This window comes from Myotis davidii, unplaced genomic scaffold (genome assembly GCF_000327345.1).
Source record: "Myotis davidii unplaced genomic scaffold, ASM32734v1 scaffold251, whole genome shotgun sequence".
Classification (NCBI taxonomy): domain Eukaryota; kingdom Metazoa; phylum Chordata; class Mammalia; order Chiroptera; family Vespertilionidae; genus Myotis; species Myotis davidii.
In genome coordinates, this window is record NW_006282378.1 from 105,201 (window position 1) to 125,013 (window position 19,813).

A 19,813-nucleotide genomic window follows, 5' to 3' on the forward strand; every position below is an offset into this window, starting at 1 on the left:
TAGCATAGTCACCCTGACCCCACTTTCCCAAGGTGCTGGGCGGGGCTGACCACCAGACACTGAGTGACGGATGAATGATTATTCTGACACATGTTTCTGTGAAAGAGAGGGCTAAGGGACTGTCTGGCTAAAGGAACCAGACAGCCCTGTTTGCCTGACTCCTTAGGCTTTTATTGTAGCAATAGCTTGAACTGAAATTAACTTCTAGATAGGATCAGCAGGGTGAGCATCCTTGAGAAAACACATGCATCTGCAGTGTCCTTTAAGCAAGGACGTCTGAAGTCTAAACATAGATTCCAATAAAACACCCGTGGGCTCAGACTTGTTTGGAAAAGTCAAGTCGGGGTCTGCCACCTTCGACAAGGTTCCCCTAGAGCAGCGGTTCTCAACCTGTGGGTCGCGACCCCTTTGGGGGTCGAACAACCCTTTCACAGGGGTCACCTAAGACCATCGCAAAACACATGTATAAAATTACGTATTGTTTTTGTGACTAATCACTATGCTTTAATTATGTTCAATTTGTAACAATGAAAATACATCCTGCATATCAGATATTTACATTACGATTCATGACAGTAGCAAAATTACAGTTATGAAGTAGCAACGAAAATAATTTTATGGTTGGGGGTCACCACAACATGAGGAACTGTATGAAAGGGTCGCGGCATTAGGAAGGTTGAGAACCACTGCCCTAGAGGCCTCCGACCTTTCCGAGAATCCTCCTTACAGACTTTCCAACCAAGTCCCGTGCTCCCCCACACCAAGGGAAAAGAGCACAGCTGCCCGTGGGCCAGGGGGCCTGGAGCCCTGAGAGTCTCACTTTGCAAGTAAGATTTTGTTTTTTTAAAAAGGTGGCTTTTTCCCCCTGATTTTTAAAAGTTTGAATAGCACTGATCAAGCTCCACCTAGTCTCATAGATGAGGACTGAAATCCAGAGAAGTGGTTTGTACAAGCTTTCACACATCTGTGTGGGTGGTGGGAGGAGGAGAGCTGAAACTCAGCCCACGCAGCATCCTCCAAGCCCTGTGCCCTGGCCAAGCATTGCATTTTCCTGGGGAAAGAGGGAACTTTTTCTCATTTAAACAAAAGCGCTGGTTATAAAGTCACTTAACTGCAGAATTAAACTAGAACCTAGATCAGTGATGGCGAACCTATGACACGCGTGTCAGAGGTGACACGCAAACTCATTTTTTTGGTTGATTGTTCTTTGTTAAATGGCATTTAAATATATAAAATAAATATCAAAAATATAAGTCTTTGTTTTACGATGGTTGCAAATATCAAAAAATTTCTATATGTGACACGGCACCAGAGTTAAGTTAGGGTTTTTCAAAATGCTGACATGCCGAGCTCAAAAGGTTCGCCATCACTGTCCTAGGTTCATCTGAATCCGAGGCCAGTGCTTCACTGAGCCTTTTTAATCCCAGCCCCTCTTGAAGGCACCCAGTTTGTATCTCAGGCTCAGAAGTGTCCTTGAATTCCCATGGGCCCTACCACCATGTGGGCTGTCCTGCTGCCTTGTCTCTGAGGATGGGACAGGAAGCTCCACCTACTCCTCAGCATTTCTTTGAAATCCTCAGGTCCCTACAGGAGAGACAGAAATACCCTCCCCGCCCTTTCTCTGCCCCAGAATTCCTTTTCCTCCAAACAGTGTACGCAGAATTCCTACAGCCCTCCAGCAAGTACCAGGGAGTCCTGATCAGTCGCATGGTGGTCCTGGCGCAGGCTGCTGTGAGCGTGGAGGCTATACGTCATGCATATTCCAGAACAGCTCACCCTGCCTTTGTGACATCTTGTCACATTTTGTGATCAAATTCTTTCCTTGGAAAATATGGTCTCTGCAGCCATGATAGTCTCAAGTCGAAGGAAGAGGCTGGATTTTTCAGTCAGACGGCCCTAGGTTCAGCTCTCAGCTTGGCTGCCTATCAGCTGGTGACATTAGAAAGGCACTCCACTTCCCTGGGACTTAGTTTCCTCGCCTGTAAAATGGGAATAAGTATAACAAGGGTTGTAATTTTAAGAAAGTGTTTAGGAAGATTAAAGAATGTGATGAATGTAAAATGTCAGCGTTGTGCCTGTCCTATAGTAGTTGCTTTTAATAAATAAAACGTTTTCCTTTCCCTTGCCGACCATGTGGGCTGCCCTGCTGCCTTATCTCTGAGGATGGGACAGGAAGCTTCACCTACTCCTCAGCATTTCTTTGAAATCCTCAGGTCCCTACAGGAGAGACAGAAATACCCTCCCCGCCCTTTCTCTGCCCCAGAATTCCTTTTCCTCCAAACAGTGTACGCAGAACTCCTACAGCCCTCCAGCAAGTACCAAGGAGTCCTGATCAGTCGCATGGTGGTCCTGGCGCAGGCTGCTGTGAGCGTGGAGGCTATACGTCATGCATATTCCAGAACAGCTCACCCTGCCTTTGTGACATCTTGTCACATTTTGTGATCAAATTCTTTCCTTGGAAAATATGGTCTCTGCAGCCATGATAGTCTCAAGTCGAAGGAAGAGGCTGGATTTTTCAGTCAGACGGCCCTAGGTTCAGCTCTCAGCTTGGCTGCCTATCAGCTGGTGACATTAGAAAGGCACTCCACTTCCCTGGGACTTAGTTTCCTCGCCTGTAAAATGGGAATAAGTATAACAAGGGTTGTAATTTTAAGAAAGTGTTTAGGAAGATTAAAGAATGTGATGAATGTAAAATGTCAGCGTTGTGCCTGTCCTATAGTAGTTGCTTTTAATAAATAAAACGTTTTCCTTTCCCTTGCCGACTGCATGGCATTAAAGTGAGATAGATCAATGAGGCCTCTACTTCAGACATTCTAAAGCACTGGACACGCGCGATGAATGTAAAATTTCAGCATTATGCCTGTCCTATAGTAGTTGCCTTTAATAAATAAAACGTTTTCCTTTCCCTTGCCGACTGCATGGCATTAAAGTGAGATAGATCAATGAGGCCTCTACTTCAGACATTCTAAAGCACTGGACACGCGCGCGCACACACACACACACACACTCAAATTCTACCATGAAAAGTCATTCTTTTATGTCTTGGAGGTGATACTTAAGCCAATGACAATTAAACCTGTGGGGCATTTATTAACAGCAAACTCCACGGATAGAATACAGAGCAACCCAAATCAGGAACATCAGGGAAGACCAGGGGATCCACTGAAAGACAATTTTTTTCTTCTCTATTTTATCCCACGGTGGTCCAGGCAAGGAGCATGTGGGGAGAGAGGGAGGTGCAGACCTGTAGGTCCCCGCTAGAAATAAGTCACACTGGCAGACCCATTGGGAGGGAACATGGAGGCTGCATTTTCTTCTAATAAAAAGATCAAGTCAGAATCTCAGGGGGCTCATGACAGTGATGGCTCCCTTTCTCCCCTCATGACAGAGCAGGTCTCCACCCCAGAAATTAAAGTGCTGAACTGGACCCTGGAGAACGGGAACTGCAGCTTGATGCTGGCCTGCATGGTGGAGAAGGGGGACCATGTGGTTTACGGCTGGAGCACGGAGGCAGGCACCCACCTGCCGAGTGCAGCAAATGCCTCCCACCCACTGTACCTCACCCTCGGCCCCCAGCACGCTGACGAAAACTACACCTGCACCGCGAGCAACCCCATCAGCAACCGTTCCCAGACCTTCACGCCGTGGTCCAGCTGCAGCTCCTATTCCTATTCAGGTGAGTAGTGGCTAGTGTGCCACCTTAATGCTATGGGCTCAGTCCCACCTGGACCAACCACTCTGCTTCTATAGCCACGGCCTTTACCTGGGTAGCAATGCTACATTTTCTCTCTGGTTTATAAAAGCCTCCCATGTGTATTCAGGGAGTGCTCTCTGCCCATCATGACGAGGGTGGCATTATTCCACTCAGTTCACAACTGAGGAAGCCAATGAGAAATGATGGCGGCAGACCCAGAGGCCCGGTCTCCAAGTCACGATCCTTCTTCTCTCCTCTCGCGTTGGCTCCAGTCAGCAGGGGTGGCTGGGTGAGGGGGTGCGGGTGGCAGGTACTGACTCCCACGTCCCTGCTCCACCAATGGTGGGACAGTTCTATGCCGTCAATAAGTACTTATTGATCACCTAGGCCTGTGGTCGGCAAACTGTGGCTTGCAAGCCACATGATGCTCTTTGGCCCCTTGAGTGTGGCTCTTCCTAAGCCTTAGGAGCACCCTAATTAAGTTAATAACAATATACCTACCTACATAGTTTAAGTTTAAAAAATTTGGCTCTCAAAAGAAATTTCAATCGTTGTACTGTTGATCTTTGGCTCTGTTGACTAATGAGTTTGCCGACCACTGGTCCTAGGCTGTAGGAAATTGGGAAGACATATGACATGTGATCTGCTCTCCAGCAACGTGTTATAAAGATAAGACATAAAACATTTGCTCAGTAATGAAAAGCAGGATGTGATGAAGGACCACTTTCATGGAATTGGCTGTAGATTTCATAGCGGGTGAGAGGATTCAGGGAGTCAGCTCTCTGAGGACCTGGACTGGGAAGTGTGGGAGTAATGATGAATGGTCTAGCACTGGACCATTGCAAAGGCACTTGCCATGGTCTCTTTTGATCCTCACAAGAACCTTGCCAGCATCACCCTCATTTTGCAGACAAGGAACTTGAAGCTCACGGTATTTAGCTACCTTTCTCAAGTTTCTTCAACTTATAAATGGCAGAGTCAGCACCTAAACCTAGATCTTCCGATTGCTCTTTCACGAGAAGGAAAAGCACCGTTATTCTGTTTTCGAAAGGAGCAGAGGGCTGATTAAGCAAGCCCGCCTAGGCACTGGGTGTTGGAAAGAAGATAAGCACCGACTGTTTTCACCAACATATGCTGTGTCCCTGCCTCGGGGACTGAGAACCGGGTGCCGGCCTTGCAAGGCATTGCTGATGCCTCTGTGCATCCCCTGGGAATCTCCAAGGAGACTCCTCCCACAGTAGGTTTGGAGTTTACGTGGAAGGATTTCTGAATGACCAGGGATGGAGAGACAGGGAAAGCCAGCCAGTTTATGCATTTCATTATAGCATCTCCAGTCAGAGACTCACCTGGGTATTCCCACATGAACTGCTGGGAAAATCCCACCTGGCCTCCAGTCTGGTTCCTTGGTGAACTGAACCCACCAGGTGTTGCCTCCTCAGCCATTCATGGCAAGTCAGTCATCTACCCGCCTAGACGTGTGTCTGGCTGCTTGCCCACAGTAATGATGAATGGTCTAGCACTGGACCATTGCAAAGGCACTTGCCATGGTCTCTTTTGATCCTCACAAGCAAAGACCTTCAGAGGCTGTCTCCCAGTTCAGGCCCCTCTCCCTGGCCAGTCATTCAGAATGTGCCGGTGGGACCAAGACAGTAGAGTTTACAGGACATGGCCCCAGAGGTCCCAGATCCAACCCTGCCCTTTTTGCTTACAAAGGTAGGTCACTTAACCTAGGCTTAGATTCTTTCTCTGAAATCATAACTGACAGGTCTTCATTGTTTACTATATGCCAGTCCTGTAGCATCCTACTTAATCCTCACAGCAAGCAAGCAGTGTCAGTGTCCCCAACTTACAGATGAGGAAATAAAAGTATAAAAAGATCACACAGAGCACGTGACAGAGCTGAGCTGTCTGACCCTGGACCCCTCACAGGTACTAGTGGAAGAAATCACACACTTAAAATGCCTGATAAATGACAGTAAATGTGTTGTCGTTTTTCCTTGGGGCTGAGGAAGCAGCGGCTCTGAACCCTGCACAGCCCTCTCGGGTCATAGCAGCCCTCTCTGGCCCATCTCACAAAAGGGGAAGAACTCTCGTCACGCTTCTCGGTGTGGTTGAGTAGGAATTTTAGTGCATTCCAAAGTCCTGGCAGGCCCTAGAGCTTTTACTCTGGCACGTGACCCAGGACAGTCCAAAAAAAACACCGTCAAGTTGCTCATATCCATCTAAGGTAGTTTCAGGACCAAGTATGCACTGGCCCGAACCAGATTTATCGAGTATTGAAGCAGGTTCCGGGAAGGTGTGGAGAGGCAGGCGAAGCAGACACAGGCGCCATGGGAAAAGCCCAGTCAGGACCTCAGCTCAATCCTAGAGAACTACCCCGCACGGGGCAGCCCTTTCACTTTCTTGGGGCTCTGTTTTATCATCTGTAAAATGCAAAGGGTGAGTTGGGGAAGGTCGTTCTAGAGTTGATATTCTAATTCAATTGGTGTGCACACTAATACGAAATGTTCATGAGGGTTACAGAGGTGAAGGTGTGTCAGTTTGCTAGGGCTGCCGTTGACAATGTACCACGAGCTGCTGGCTTAACCAGTAGGAATGCATGGTCTCACCGTTCTGGAGGCTGCAAGTCCAAGATCAAGGTGTTGGCACAGTTGGTCCCTTTTGAGGCCGTTAGGGAAGGATCTGTTGCCAAGCTCCCTCCTGGGCTAACAGCGGGCTGTCTTGTGATGTCTCTTTACATTGTCTTCCCTCCATGCATATCTCTGTTCTAATTTCCCCTTCTTATAAGGACTCTAAAGGGCCAGTGCATGAAATTCATGCACAGATAGGGTCTCTAGGCCTGGATGGCGATCAGGGCCCATTGGGGCCTTCCGGCTGCCGGCCGGGGCCTTCCTCTCCTGGGCATCCAGATGGCCACCTTCTTGCTATGTCCTCACGTGGTCTTTCCTCTGGGCGTGCACATCCCCGGTCCCTCTTTGGGTATCCAGATTCCTCTTCTTATAAGAACACCAGTGCGATTGGCTTCGGGCCCACCCTACTGGCCTCATTGGAACATACTCACCTCTTTTAAGACCCTTTCTCCAAATACAGTCACATTCTGAGGTACTGGGGGGCTAGGGCTTCAACATATGTACGGAAACCATTAACATCTTAGGACAGGGGTCCTCAAACTACAGCCCACAGGCCACATGCAAATTCAAATATTGTATTTGTTCCAATTTTGTTTTTTTTACTTCAAAATAAGATATGTGCAGTGTGCATAGGAATTTGTTCATAGTTTTTTTTTTTAAACTATAGTCCGGCCCTCCAACGGTCTGAGGGACAGTGAACTGGCCCCCTGTTTAAAAAGTTTGAGGACCCCTGCTATAGGGACAGGGAACCACAGCATGTCAGAAGCAGCTCCCACATGCTGTTCCCAATGCACCAGGCTGACTAAATACAAACAAAAGAAGTTTTACTAATTCATTGATTTGTGTTTGCAAACGAATTCTACTGATTCTAAAATACTGTGCTTAATTCGACAAAAAATTTATTGAAGCTCTACTATGTTCCAGCATTGTGCTGGGTCCTTAAGGGGGGAAATAGCTCTGTAGGTAACTACTTATCCTGGATTGTGCAGGGTGATAGGTGCGAAACAGAGGTATGGGCAAGGTAGCAAAGAGGAGGGAATGATTATCGCTGTCTCAGGGAAACAAAAGGAGCACCACAGAGGATGTGACAAACTGGGCTTGAAAAATAAGTGGAAACTACCCACGCAGATTTAAAAAAAAAAAAAGGAACCTTGCCAGCATCACCCTCATTTTGCAGACAAGGAACTTGAAGCTCACGGTATTTAGCTACCTTTCTCAAGTTTCTTCAACTTATAAATGGCAGAGTCAGCACCTAGCAGATACAGCTGGGTCTTGTTCTGAATTATCCTGTAAGCAAAGGGAACTAATAAAGAGTTCGATAGAGAAGAGTAACATGATCAGGTTTGCATTTCAGAGAAAATTCAGTAGTGTGGAGAATAGACTGGGGCAGGGAAGAGGAAGAAGAAAGAAGTTAGTTAGGGGGGAGGGGCCATTATTGCAGCAATCCATCAAGACATGGTGAGGCCCGAACCCAAGCAGTGGCAGTTTATCAGACTTCAGACTTGGCATGAAGTGATGGGGTATGAGGGTCCCTTCAGCATCTATAACGAGTACAGTAATTTTAAGACATTTTCCACTTTCATTGTGGAAAAATCCAAAATGGTTAATAGTGTGAGGAGACCAAGCGTGATGTAAAATCCGCACTCAAACTAAAGAGCAGAGAACACATTTGTCCCTCGGACCTTTTTTTCTAGTGACATTTGTCCAGGTGCCCAGCAATATATTCATCCTTATTGCAATGACCATCTCAGTGTTTTATGGTAAGAAACTTCTTATGTCTATCATTCTGAAGGGTCTTTGTTGCAAAGTCCAAATCCTGGTGTGCTACCAAGCACTCTCACTATGTCACACACGGCATGTTGGCGTGGGTCAGCATTGAACAGGGTGACTTGCGGCCACCCTTCAGTACTGTGCTCTGACATAGCTGTGTCTACGCTACCAGGAATAACAAAACTTACATAATCCAGCTAAAGGACATGCCCCTGGAAGCTCATCTGAGAAAGAAGACCCTTTTCGGTAGATTGGCAAAGAGCGGGCTCAGCAAGTCTAGGTCAGTTCGGCAGCAGAAAAAGCTGACACCTGCCAGTGAGCTCCCAGGGCTCTCCCTTTCTACCAAGGCCATTTCTTCCAACACTGAGCTCCCACTGTCACGGTCACCTAGATGTTTCACGCACAGGGCAGGTCCCTTACGTTCTTCCCAGTCCGGCAACCATGACAACAATGGAGGAAGGGTGGAGCCTGGGCACCTCTCGGGGACCAGAGCCTTGTCACATGGCCACACCTGCTAGAAAGGAAGCTGAGAAACATAGTCCTTACCTGGGCAGTCAAATGACAAGACAAGACTTGCCCATGGGAGAGTGGGGGAACTGGCACTGGGGGCACAACTGAAGCCTCGGCAACACAATGTTGGGTGGGTAGGATAGACAGGTGTAAGGAATTTTTTTTTGGAAGCTGTGAACTCCGTAAAATTTTTGATTTGGATGGTCTCAGATCTTAAATTAGTAAATGGTCAGTAAGCACCCTCCCCCCACCCCCAGTTCTGGGTGGAAACTGCCACCGACAAGAAGACATCTCTTGAAGATGGTTGCTTCTTTGAGTAGATGTACATGGTGCAGGCAGCCTTGCTGACAGAACCACATGAAAGGCAGGAAAGAGATCCGGCATCCTCAGACCGTTACTTTAGCATCTCAATAGCTGCTGGGGTGAACTACAAGCCACCTTTGTTTCTCAGGTTCGTTTTTGTTTTCTTGTTTATCTCCCTTAAAGATTATGGTGTGGGGACCTGAGGAGAGAGAGGTGCTTTGTGTTTCTGTGTCAGCAGACCTCCAGAGTTTGGGGGGAAGGCCCTCCAGCATTTTCTTGGAGGCATGGCTGCAGGCCACCTTATTCGTTTCAGCCACAGCCAATAGGGGAGAGGACCAAAAGGTGCAAAGTACTCGTGCAAAGTACTCTTCATAAGGACTTCATGGCACAGGGGTTCTCCATCAGCCTGCTCTGCTCTCTCCAAGAGGCAGCGGGGAGGGTGTGTGCGGGGAGTGTACCAAACCTGCTGTTTAAGAATTCTGAATACAGTTCCTTTGTGAGTGAAGAATGAGGCCGGTGGACCTTGAACAACCTGGGTCTGATTTCTGAGCATCAACATCCTGAGAGGCCTCACTCCATTTCTGAGCAAAAAAAAAGAGGGAAAGCTAGAGTTTCTGCCACAGGAAATGGTGGTTTGAAAATGGGAACACAGGTGGTGCTGACAACACAAACACACAGCTTCCTCCTGGTTCCATGTGGTTATTGTCACGCTATCCCAAGTAGGTCAGGGCTCGTTCCCTTCTATCTCTACTCTGGGCCATTCAGGAGGTGACACTACATTCTTCCAGAGGCTTTCTGATCATTTTTAATAAATAGGTATCTGCCAGTCTCCTCCCAGCTTTTTTCTGTGGCCTCTAATTTAATTTAATTCATCACATGTATATTGAGTGCCCCCCTGCTCTATTATATCAGATGGAATGGAGGATGTAAATAAACCATAAGGTACAGGGTCTATTTTCCAGTCATTGACAATCTAGGTGGAACTTCTGTAGCTTATTAGGTAGAAGAATGTTATCATATTAAAGAAATGGCTACTAGAATTCCTCTTTGGAAGAGAACAATGTTTGTTTAGGATAGTACCTTCATAAATGCTAGAAGAGACACTCCCCACCCCCACTCCCACCTTCCACAGAGAATATGGGAGTTGGTTAGATGGTTTGGTATGAGAGAGGGGGAAGACATTGCTGATGTAGATGAAGGAAGAGAAAGAAAAGGTCTGAGTCTGTCCAATGGGGGAAGCCTGGCTGGTTCCTAGTGGAGTCTGCTCCCTGTGACCTTCAAGTCCACAGTAGAAGGATCAAACCCACAAAATTCTTAATGTAGGACCGTGGTTGGCAAACCGCGGCTCTTTGGCCCCTTGAAGGTGGCTCTTCCACAAAATATCACGTGCGGGCGCATGTGTACAGTGCGATTGAAACTTCGTGGCCCATGCTCAGAAGTCGATATTTTGTGGAAGAGCCACACTCAAGGGGCCAAAGAGCTGCATGTGGCTCGCGAGCCGCGGTTTGCCGAGCTGTAGTTTGCCAACCACTGGTAGGGTTTTGGTAAATTTAAAATGATGGAGTGTGTGTGTATGTGTGTAAACAGATGAAGGCATCCAGAATAGCTTAGACTAGAGCATATGGAGCTGCAGAAGTAAAGACTTGGAACCACAAGGAAATTTTTGCCAGAAATAACAGAAACTTTGGGAAGCCTGACCACAAGCCATAAAAATAGCGTTTTGTCTGTCTTCACCCAAATTCCTGAGGGCATAGAGCCCCTGGCATTTAGTTTGCATGTAAATATCATAATTAGATAGTCGTGTCAAATAGATGAGCACCAAGTGAAAACATACCGGGGCCTGCTGGCCAGATCAGGAATGGAAGGCATCAGCAAACAACTGGGTGGGGCTGAAGCATCTCTGGATGTCAGTAAAGGAACCTCTGACTTGAAATCAAACCTCCCTCCTTGTTCTTCAATCAACCAGCAAGAAGTTCCCGAGGACCTACTAGTATATGTGCCAAGTGCTGAGAGAGCTACATAAGCCCTCAAGTTTGGGGACCTAGATTTAATACACTTCAGACTTAATGGACAAAATTTTCCAGGCTGTATGTCTTGTATGAAAAGTCACACCTGTTAATTTTAAAATGTTTTTAACCAAGATTTGCTTATAATGAAATGACAGGGTTGTTTTTAATTAATTCAGTTATTTTTAACAAATTTTCGTGAATAGGCCATACATTAGAAAAAAACCACTGTAATCATTACACCAACAGAAAGACATGTGACATATCCACAGCTATCGGCTACCTATTTACACCCAAGAGTCACGGCTCATGAACAGCGTTCGGCGAATGCTCCGCACAGGATCACACCGCATCCGCCAGGGAGCTGGTTCTGCTGTTGGTGGCATGACTTTCTGCAGCAGTTTTTACGCTGCCGGCAGATGTGCCCACGTGCACTAAGCCACACTCCAGCCTGTGCATTTGTTTACTTGGGTGAGTGGTGAGTGCACGCATTTACCAGACCTATTCAGTATAAATTTAAAATGACAGTAATACATATAGGAAACTCTTCTGTGAAAGTCAACTTCTCGTACAGACTTAATTTTAATCACACAAATGTGTCTACATAAGGAAAAATAGGTAAATTAACTAATTTGTCAATTTTTTAATATATGCATTTTGAAAACCTACTTCATTATACAACAGACTTTCAGCTTTTAACGGACACCCCCACACCCAAATTAGTCCATTATGTCGAGGTTTCACTCTAAAGAGATGGCCTCTGGCCCCCAAGAACCTAGCAGCTAGTTGAGGAATTGAGGCTAGTGGAAGAGTTCACACTTATCACCACGCGCTGCATCCCAGTCATTGCTCTGCGTTTATCAGAACAAGTCTGTGTTGTTTGCAGATGAGGAAAGTGAGGCCCCGGAGGTGTGAGCAGCCTATCTGGGCCCCAGAGCTAGCACTCTAAAGAGATGGTCTCTGGCCCCCAAGAACCTAACAGCTAGTTGGGGAATTGAGGCTAGTGGAAGAGTTCACACTTATCACCACGCGCTGCATCCCAGTCATTGCTCTGCGTTTATCAGAACAAGTCTGTGTTGTTTGCAGATGAGGAAAGTGAGGCCCCGGAGGTGTGAGCAGCCTATCTGGGCCCCAGAGCTAGGAAGTGCTTGACCTAGACTTTGAATTCAGCTGTCTGGCTCCAACTGCCTTCACTGCAAATGGTCTCCACAGCAAAGATCATGTCACAACTCAGGTTCTAAGATGCATGACATAAACCCAGGTGCTGCAGAGTTCCAGGTAAAGGGGAAAATGAGAGGCAGATGGTCAGGCAATGGGACACGGAGTCAGTAAGATTGGCCTGGAGGTCAAGGCTGTGCGGGCCAGGTAGAGAGCTGAAGGTACAGCAGGGGAAGAGGAGGGAAAAGGGCACTGGGGGGTAGGAATGGGCACGTGTTGGTTAGAAGATGGTGAAGAGATGAGTTGGCACCTCAGAGTGCTTTTGCCTCATGAGGTCTCCCAGGCATTCCAGCCTGCTGCTGCTGCTGCGAAAATACAAACCATAAACTCTCATCCAGCTCAGCCATCAACTTTTTTTAAATATATATTTTTATTGATTTCAGAGAGAAAGGGAGAGGGAGAGAGCGATAAAAACATCAGTGATGAGAGAGAATCATTGATTGATCGGCTGCCTCAATGGGGATCGAGCCCGCAACCAGGGCCTGTGCCCTGACCTCCTGGTTCATAGATTGACGACGCTCAACCACTGAGCGCCGTTGCCTCTCACATCTGGCTAGACTGGCAGAAGCTGGTCATTTATGTCATAGGACAAGAGTAGCAGATAACTTTTATCCTCCTAAGACCCTGAAAAACAAAGAGAGGAGTGGACTGGCGAGGGGTTTGGGGGACTGGGTGAAAGAGGTGAAGGGATTAAGAGCTACAAATTGGCGGTTATGAACTAGTCATTGGGATGCAAAATACAGGATAGGGAATAGAGTCACTAATCCTATGTCATAAAAAGCTAATATGCAAATTGTCCCTCAACCCAGAGTTCGACTGGGAGTTTGACCAGGGGTCTGGGCTGGCTGGCCAATCGCCCAAGGACCCTCCCCCAAGCCAGCCCGGCCCTGTCTGAGGTAACACTTTATAAAGTATGTGACCATCTAACCATGATGCACACCTGAAACCAATAGAAAATAGTATTGAAAGTAAACTAATTTAAATATTTTTAAAATTAGAAATCCAAAAAGAAGAAGAAGAAAGAGCAGGCTGGAGTATTATGTCCCCAGGGCCTCAGTAATATGCCCCCGTCATTGTTCGTTCACAGGAGTAGGTGGGGGGCAGAGCTGTCAGCCGCGGCCCCAGGAGAAAGGCTCAGTTGACAGGTGTTGCTGATACAGTTTTGTCATCTGCTGTTTTCTGGTGTTAGGGGCACCACTTTGTTTTATTTATTTTTATCTCAAATGAAATTTGAGAGAAAAAATGATTTAAATGAAATTAACTATAGTTTTAGAAGGTCCCCAAATATATGACGGAAGTAGTCTCAAAACAGGAAGGGCTACTATAACAATTCACTCGTCAGTTCCGTGGGCTCAGGAGGCATGACGGTGCATAGGCTGCTGCCTCTACTTCTTATCATAGGATTGAGGAGGTTGCTCCACAGGTCCCTGGTGTTGGCACCATAAGCCCTGAATAATCGATCTCCTACTCATTCATACGCGTGCGCACACACACACACACACACACACACATACACACACCCCTGCATGCATAGAGTGTTCTCAGCAACCGTAAGCCATTCAGAATAGTCCTTCAGAGTGGAGCCGCTCACAGAGCAACTCCAGCCTCAGGAGTGAGTCCACGCTCAAATTTCATGCTTTACGTAAAGTCAGGCATCTTACTGCAGCTCTCTGTTTGTCCCCTAGCTTTTTCATCAAGTCATATGACTGTGCTAAAGTTGGTATTTAGAAGGGTTAAATCATATTTGATTTGGGGAAGGGAATCTATAATCAAGATGTTTTCAAAGCCAGTTCAATGAGATGCCTGGGGGTGACTTGATGTCTGAAAGGCCTAGGAAGAAAAAGAGAATCTTTTCAAAACCAGGAGGCAACTTTGGGTTAGCTGTCAGGTGGAAGAGCCACTCGGATCTCAGTGGAATGCCTTTTCTCAGCTCACCGGGACTTCAGTCTGTATCTTTAATCAACTCTTAGACATCTGAGTTGTTCATTTGTTACCTAACTCTTTCTTCCTTTCGACTTCTTCCCAACAAATTCATCACAGGTTCAACAACAGGCTTATTCCACAGTCATCCTGAGAAGCTGCCCTTGCACGTTAATGTTAACACCTGGTAGGACACTACTTAGAACCTTAACACTATTACTTCATGTAGCAGCCGGTGCTTCAAGTCAGTTCCCACTGTTCATTACCTTGGTGTCACTTACCCAAGTCCATAATTCTCTTTGACTCTCCAAGAGATCTATCTTCAGTATGCTTCCATGTACCTACTCCTGGACCAAGCTCTAGTTCTTGATGATCTCTACACCTGCTTTCTTTCTTTTCTTTAATATATTTTATTGATTTTTTTTTTACAGAGAGGAAGGGAGAGGAATAGAGAGCTAGAAACATCGATGAGAGAGAAACATCGATCAGCTGCCTCCTGCACACCCCCTACTGGGGATGTGCCCGCAACCAAGGTACATGCCCTTGACCGGAATCGAACCTGGGAGCCCCCCAGTCTGCAGGCCGATGCTCTATCCACTGAACCAAACCAGTTAGGGCAACACCTGCTTTCTTATCCACAAGATGGGAGTAATGACAGTCCCTACCTCGTAGGATTGTTGTGAGGATGGAATACATTAATAACAGATGATGCACTGAAAGAAATCCTGGCCTGTTGTCAATGCTCAGACTCTTCTGTTATCTTATTGAGCTAAATGTCTTGTTTACTTAGGCAACGGGCCTCAATCACTATTTTCCAAAATGCTGCTTCTGGTTCAGAAGGATTTGATAACATGGGTAAAGGAGGAAAGGCAATAAAAATTGGCTCTGTGATTTTGGACCTGGGTGATTGGTACGCTAGAGCAAATATTAACATGGGAATGATGGAGAGGAAAAATACTTGCCTTCCTTTTCGTTCAGGTCTAGTGGGTTCAATACAGTTATTTGCATGGACGGACAATAAAAGCACTAGTACGTTTCTTTTTAAATAACAAATGTAGGTCTTTCTTCCTCTCAGCGTTCTCACGAGAATGGTGTGGGAGTATGGGTACAGCACGTGGAGCCGTCACGTTCTCTTTACCAAAATGGATACAGCCACATTCGAGGTTTTAAAATAGAGAAACTGGGCAGAAAGGTTGACTGAAGAGAAATGGAGATAAGTTTGATTTTAGACATGGGATGTGGCATTTGAAGTAAAAATGAAGCATTTGAATAGAAAAAAAATCTTTACAGAAATCAGGACTATGAGAGCCAAATATGGTAAGAAAAATGAGGAGGAGAAAACCGATGTGGAAATCTCCCGTGGTCTCATGCTGGTCTCTAACACGCAGAAAGCAGATGTCTTCCTTGAGAGAAAAGGTAGAAAGAGAGCAGGAGGCTCGTGCTCACCCTCCCCTATCTGTGTAGACGTTCTCACACTCACAGTGCATTTGAGATTGCCTTTTGCCTTTTCTTTCAGTTCCAGGACAATGGGGACTGTATGCTGGGCTGGCTTTAGGGGGCGTCATTGGTGTCATCATGATTCTCCAAGTGGCAATACTTCTATTCAGGAGAAGAGGTAGGTGTCTAACAATAGAGATGCTTATCAGAGTCTCTGTGGTAAGCAGGGGACCTCTCACCACAAGCACAAACTTGCTCTTTTCGATTTAGCTTTCCTCAGGGAGTACCTTTGCGAAAACACTGAACGAACATATCCTGGGACCTTGTTCAGTTCAGTCTACGCCATTTGCGGACGTGACTAGCACTAACCACTGCACTGAGACTGCTGACTGACTGGCTCGCTCAACTCGTGCATGAATCACGCGCCTCCCCGCGCTGCATAGCCCACGGCCCGCCTCCTCCGTGTCTCCCGTCACCCGACCGACCGACACCCCCCACTTCTTCTAACGCCACTTCTTCAAAATAGACTCACCCAGGCCGAAAACCGACTTCTGCGCATGGGCCACAAAGTTTCAATCGCACTGTACGTGCGCACCCGCACATGGTATTTTGTGGAAGAGCCACACTCTAGGCGCAAAAGAGCCGCATGTGGCTCTTGAGCCGCAATTTGCCGACCACTGCCCTATACTAGCCTATGGGGATAAAAAGAGACATGAGCTTTAGGTATCTAACATGGGAGACATTATGCACAGTTAGTTTTAATTCAATGTGACAAATACTACCGAAGGGGTACTGACCGGAGTTTTCATTGGAGCAGAACTCAGAGGACTCTTGGGTCTCATTCAAGAAAAGTTGTAATTATTGACCAATAACAGGACATTATAATACTAGCCTATGGGGCTAAAAAGAGACATGAGCTTTAGGTATCTAACATGGGAGACATTACACACAGTTAGTTTTAATTCAATGTGACAAATACTACTGAAGGGGTACTGACCAGAGTTTTCATTGGAGCAGAACTCAGAGGACTCTTGGGTCTCATTCAAGAAAAGTTGTAATTATTGACCAATAACAGGACATTATAATACATTTTTGCGCAAGGGTCGAAATCTTGCTCTAATTTCTCGCTATTCCTATGATATCCCTCTGCGAGAAGGAGGGTAACTGTTTCTATGTGACTTAGCAATGGGCTGACAGAGGCACAGAGAGGCCAGGTGACGTGTCCAAGGCCACCTAGCTGGTTGGCAAGGAAATGAGCATAGTAACTATGTCTCCCAGCCACCAGGGTGCATTCCCCTGGGAAGGCCCGCAGGTCATCAGAAAACAGCAGAGGGATCACTCTTTACTAAGACTTTTGCACAAATCCCGACTCACCTTGGGAAAGTATGCAATTTGTGAGGCTGCTTGAAGCCAAACTAAGTAATACAGAAAGTCATCCAGAATAGACTAAAACCATCCAGGCCCAATGATTTCCTTGCAGTTTAAGTGCCTAGAAGTAGTTTCTCCTGCCTTTTCCTCCCAATGGTCCTATGATTCCGTGTCTCGAGGCAGTATGCTCCCCTGCACCACGCTTTCCTCACCCACCCACACGAGGGCCCCCAGCCCCGCATGGGGAGGAGAAAACATACCTTCATGTCATCAAGCTGACGGCTGAGCTCATTGCAAGTAGATCTATCTTGCCCACATGCAGCCTTTTCGGAAAAGCCCTTACCTCAGCACTCTGATGTTGGTTTTGCTTATATAAGAAAATCTAGATCACAGCACAGCCACCTACTTTGTCTCATTTCCTCCATCTAAGAGTTCCCTGGGGAGGAAGTGGAGGGAGGGGTGATTCAGACAGAACTCAAGAGGACAGCCGATGAGCATGGGGCAGGGCAACCACACTTGGCTTGGATAATAAGGAAAGAGCGAGATACCATGGTTGAGAAAACAAATTAACACACCCACGCTAACCCCATTAGTGGAAGGTGCTAGGAGCCTCAGCCACATTTTTTTTCATCAACTACATCCTACTCCTCATACAGTTGTGCTCTGAAGGGACCAGTACTCTTCATCCCACGACAATTTCCTACCACCAGCCCCAACGCACACATCCGTCCTCATAGCCAGTCACCATGTATTCCTTGTCAGTCAGGAGCACAAAAGCCCTGTTTCAAACCTGTGGGAAAACCCGATCTTAATATCTATCCCCTCCAAAGACTCTGCTCAAGAGATCCTGTTGGCAGTTTCTAATGCTGCCATCTGCCGAATGCAGCTGGACTCCGAAGGTTTCCCAATGGACTCTGGCAACTTCACATCCAGAATACAAGGATTGAGAACATGGGCTTTGACGTTCGACAGATTTACATTTGAATGCAGATGTTGCCACTGACCAAACAAATGACTTAACCTCCCCTCTGGAAAATGAGAATAATATTATGTACTTCATGTTCTTGTCGTGGGGATGCATGAGTTCATACACAGAAATCATAGGATACAGCGGCTTCTGTGGATAGATGTCAGAGAGGTAGATGATAGATAGATAGATAGATAGATAGATAGATAGATAGATAGATAGATGATAGATAGATAGATAGATAGATAGATAGATAGATAGATAGATAGATAGACAGACATAGCTCTAATGTAATGAGTTAAACATCAATAGTGAAGTCTTATGGCCAGCAGAGGGCAGCACAGGAAGCACCTGGGAACAGTACCTTGTTTTAAAAATTTAAAGTACTTGAAGTCAGGGTAGCTTTATGCTTCAGGTGAGAGCTGAAAAGGACATTAGACAGTCGGCATCTTCATTTTAAAGGCATGGTAACAGAAGAGACCCAGTTAGCTGACATGTTTTGGTCAATGCCACACAGCTGACGAGGGCTAGAATGTAGATGCCCTAATGCTAAGGCCTTTTTCATGACAGCCGAAGGCTTCGCTGATTGGAGCAGAGTCGCGCTGGCCCCTGGACACTTGCTCTTACCCTGGGAACAAAATAGGAGACTACATGATCTTGGTCCGGTGGTCTTTTTGAGAAGCAATGTTCAACCTTACTTTTTCCATCTGACCATGTAGGACTGTCCCCAACTCTACGTTTCAGCCTGAGCTGACCTAAAACTAAAAGGCCTTGAAAACTGGGGTCTGTTCTTTATTTGTTCTCCTGCAGCACCTAGGACAGTGCTAGGCGGGCACTTCTAACTTTGCAAACATTCATAGATTTGAACTGAAAGGATATATTCCAGAGAACTAACTTGCAACTCTTCTGTTACTTGCTCTGATCACCTCAACCCCATCCTCCAGTCTACATGCATGTGCGCATGCACCTGCACACACACACACACACACGGTCCTCAGCCACTATCAACTCTGACCAAAAAAGTGAAGCTGGAACCACCAAGCACTCCATGCCCATGCCCACCCAAGAAAACCAGACATTGACATTCCTTTAGTTCTTTGAGCTTCTCCAGTGGCTGCCCATCATTTCCTCCCCAAGGATCACACCCTCTTTCTCTTCCACAGAAGAGTATACCTCTCCTAAGTGGAATTCCCTCAGAGATATGCTCCTAGCTTTTTAAGACAATAAATTCCCTGGTGTTCAAACAGGGGTGCCCTAAAAAATAAGTGTGCCCTAAAGACTTTGTGTCATTTCCTCTGGGCCGGGTCTCCATAGCCTCTGCCAAATAGGCCTCCACGTTTTCATGTGTTGCTTTCCCTCCATCCCTCTCACTGCTACACGATGCATCCAAAGAATGCCATGAAACATTAGAAAGGATGAGGGAGGTGGGAAAGATCCTCAACACATTGTAAGTGAAAAGGTTAAGAGAAGTGTGTATGGAATGACCCCATTTGCATACAAAGTACCTATAGAACTACAGCGAATGTCCAGGACTGCACTGTCTCATGTGGTAGTCACTAGCCACTTGTGGCTTTTTAAATTTAAATTAATTAGAATAGAATTGAATTTATAATTCAGTCCTTGAAAACTGGGGTCTGTTCTTTATTTGTTCTCCTACAGCACCTAGGACAGTGCTAGGTGGGCACTTCTAACTTTGCAAACATTCATAGATTTGAGCTGAAAGGATATATTCCAGTTAACCACAGTTCAAATGCTCAATAGCCACCTGCGGCTACCTATGAGACTGCAGACATGAAACATTTTCATCATCACAGGAAATTCTATTGCACAGAGCTGGTCTGGAAGGATAGAAATCAAACTGTTAAAAGCAATTATTTCTGAGAATGAAATTGCACAGCTGAATGGGGTAGAGGGATATCATTTTTATTCTATACAATTTTTTAAATATTTTTTATTGATTTCAGGGAGGAAAGGAGAAGAAGAGAGAGTG

The 19,813-nt window shown here is 46.2% G+C and overlaps 1 protein-coding gene across 1 annotated transcript in view; it reads left to right on the top strand.

Moving 5' to 3' along the window:
- SLAMF1 (signaling lymphocytic activation molecule family member 1) overlaps positions 1–19,813 on the top strand; it is a 60,480-nt gene that overhangs the window by 28,964 nt on the left and 11,703 nt on the right. Inside the window, exons 2-6 of the mRNA XM_015558554.1 lie at positions 1,652–1,750; positions 2,285–2,383; positions 3,389–3,676; positions 15,568–15,666; positions 17,743–17,819. Of these exons, the coding sequence (XP_015414040.1) occupies positions 1,652–1,750; positions 2,285–2,383; positions 3,389–3,676; positions 15,568–15,666; positions 17,743–17,819 (662 nt within the window). The remainder of the gene's footprint in view (positions 1–1,651; positions 1,751–2,284; positions 2,384–3,388; positions 3,677–15,567; positions 15,667–17,742; positions 17,820–19,813) is intronic.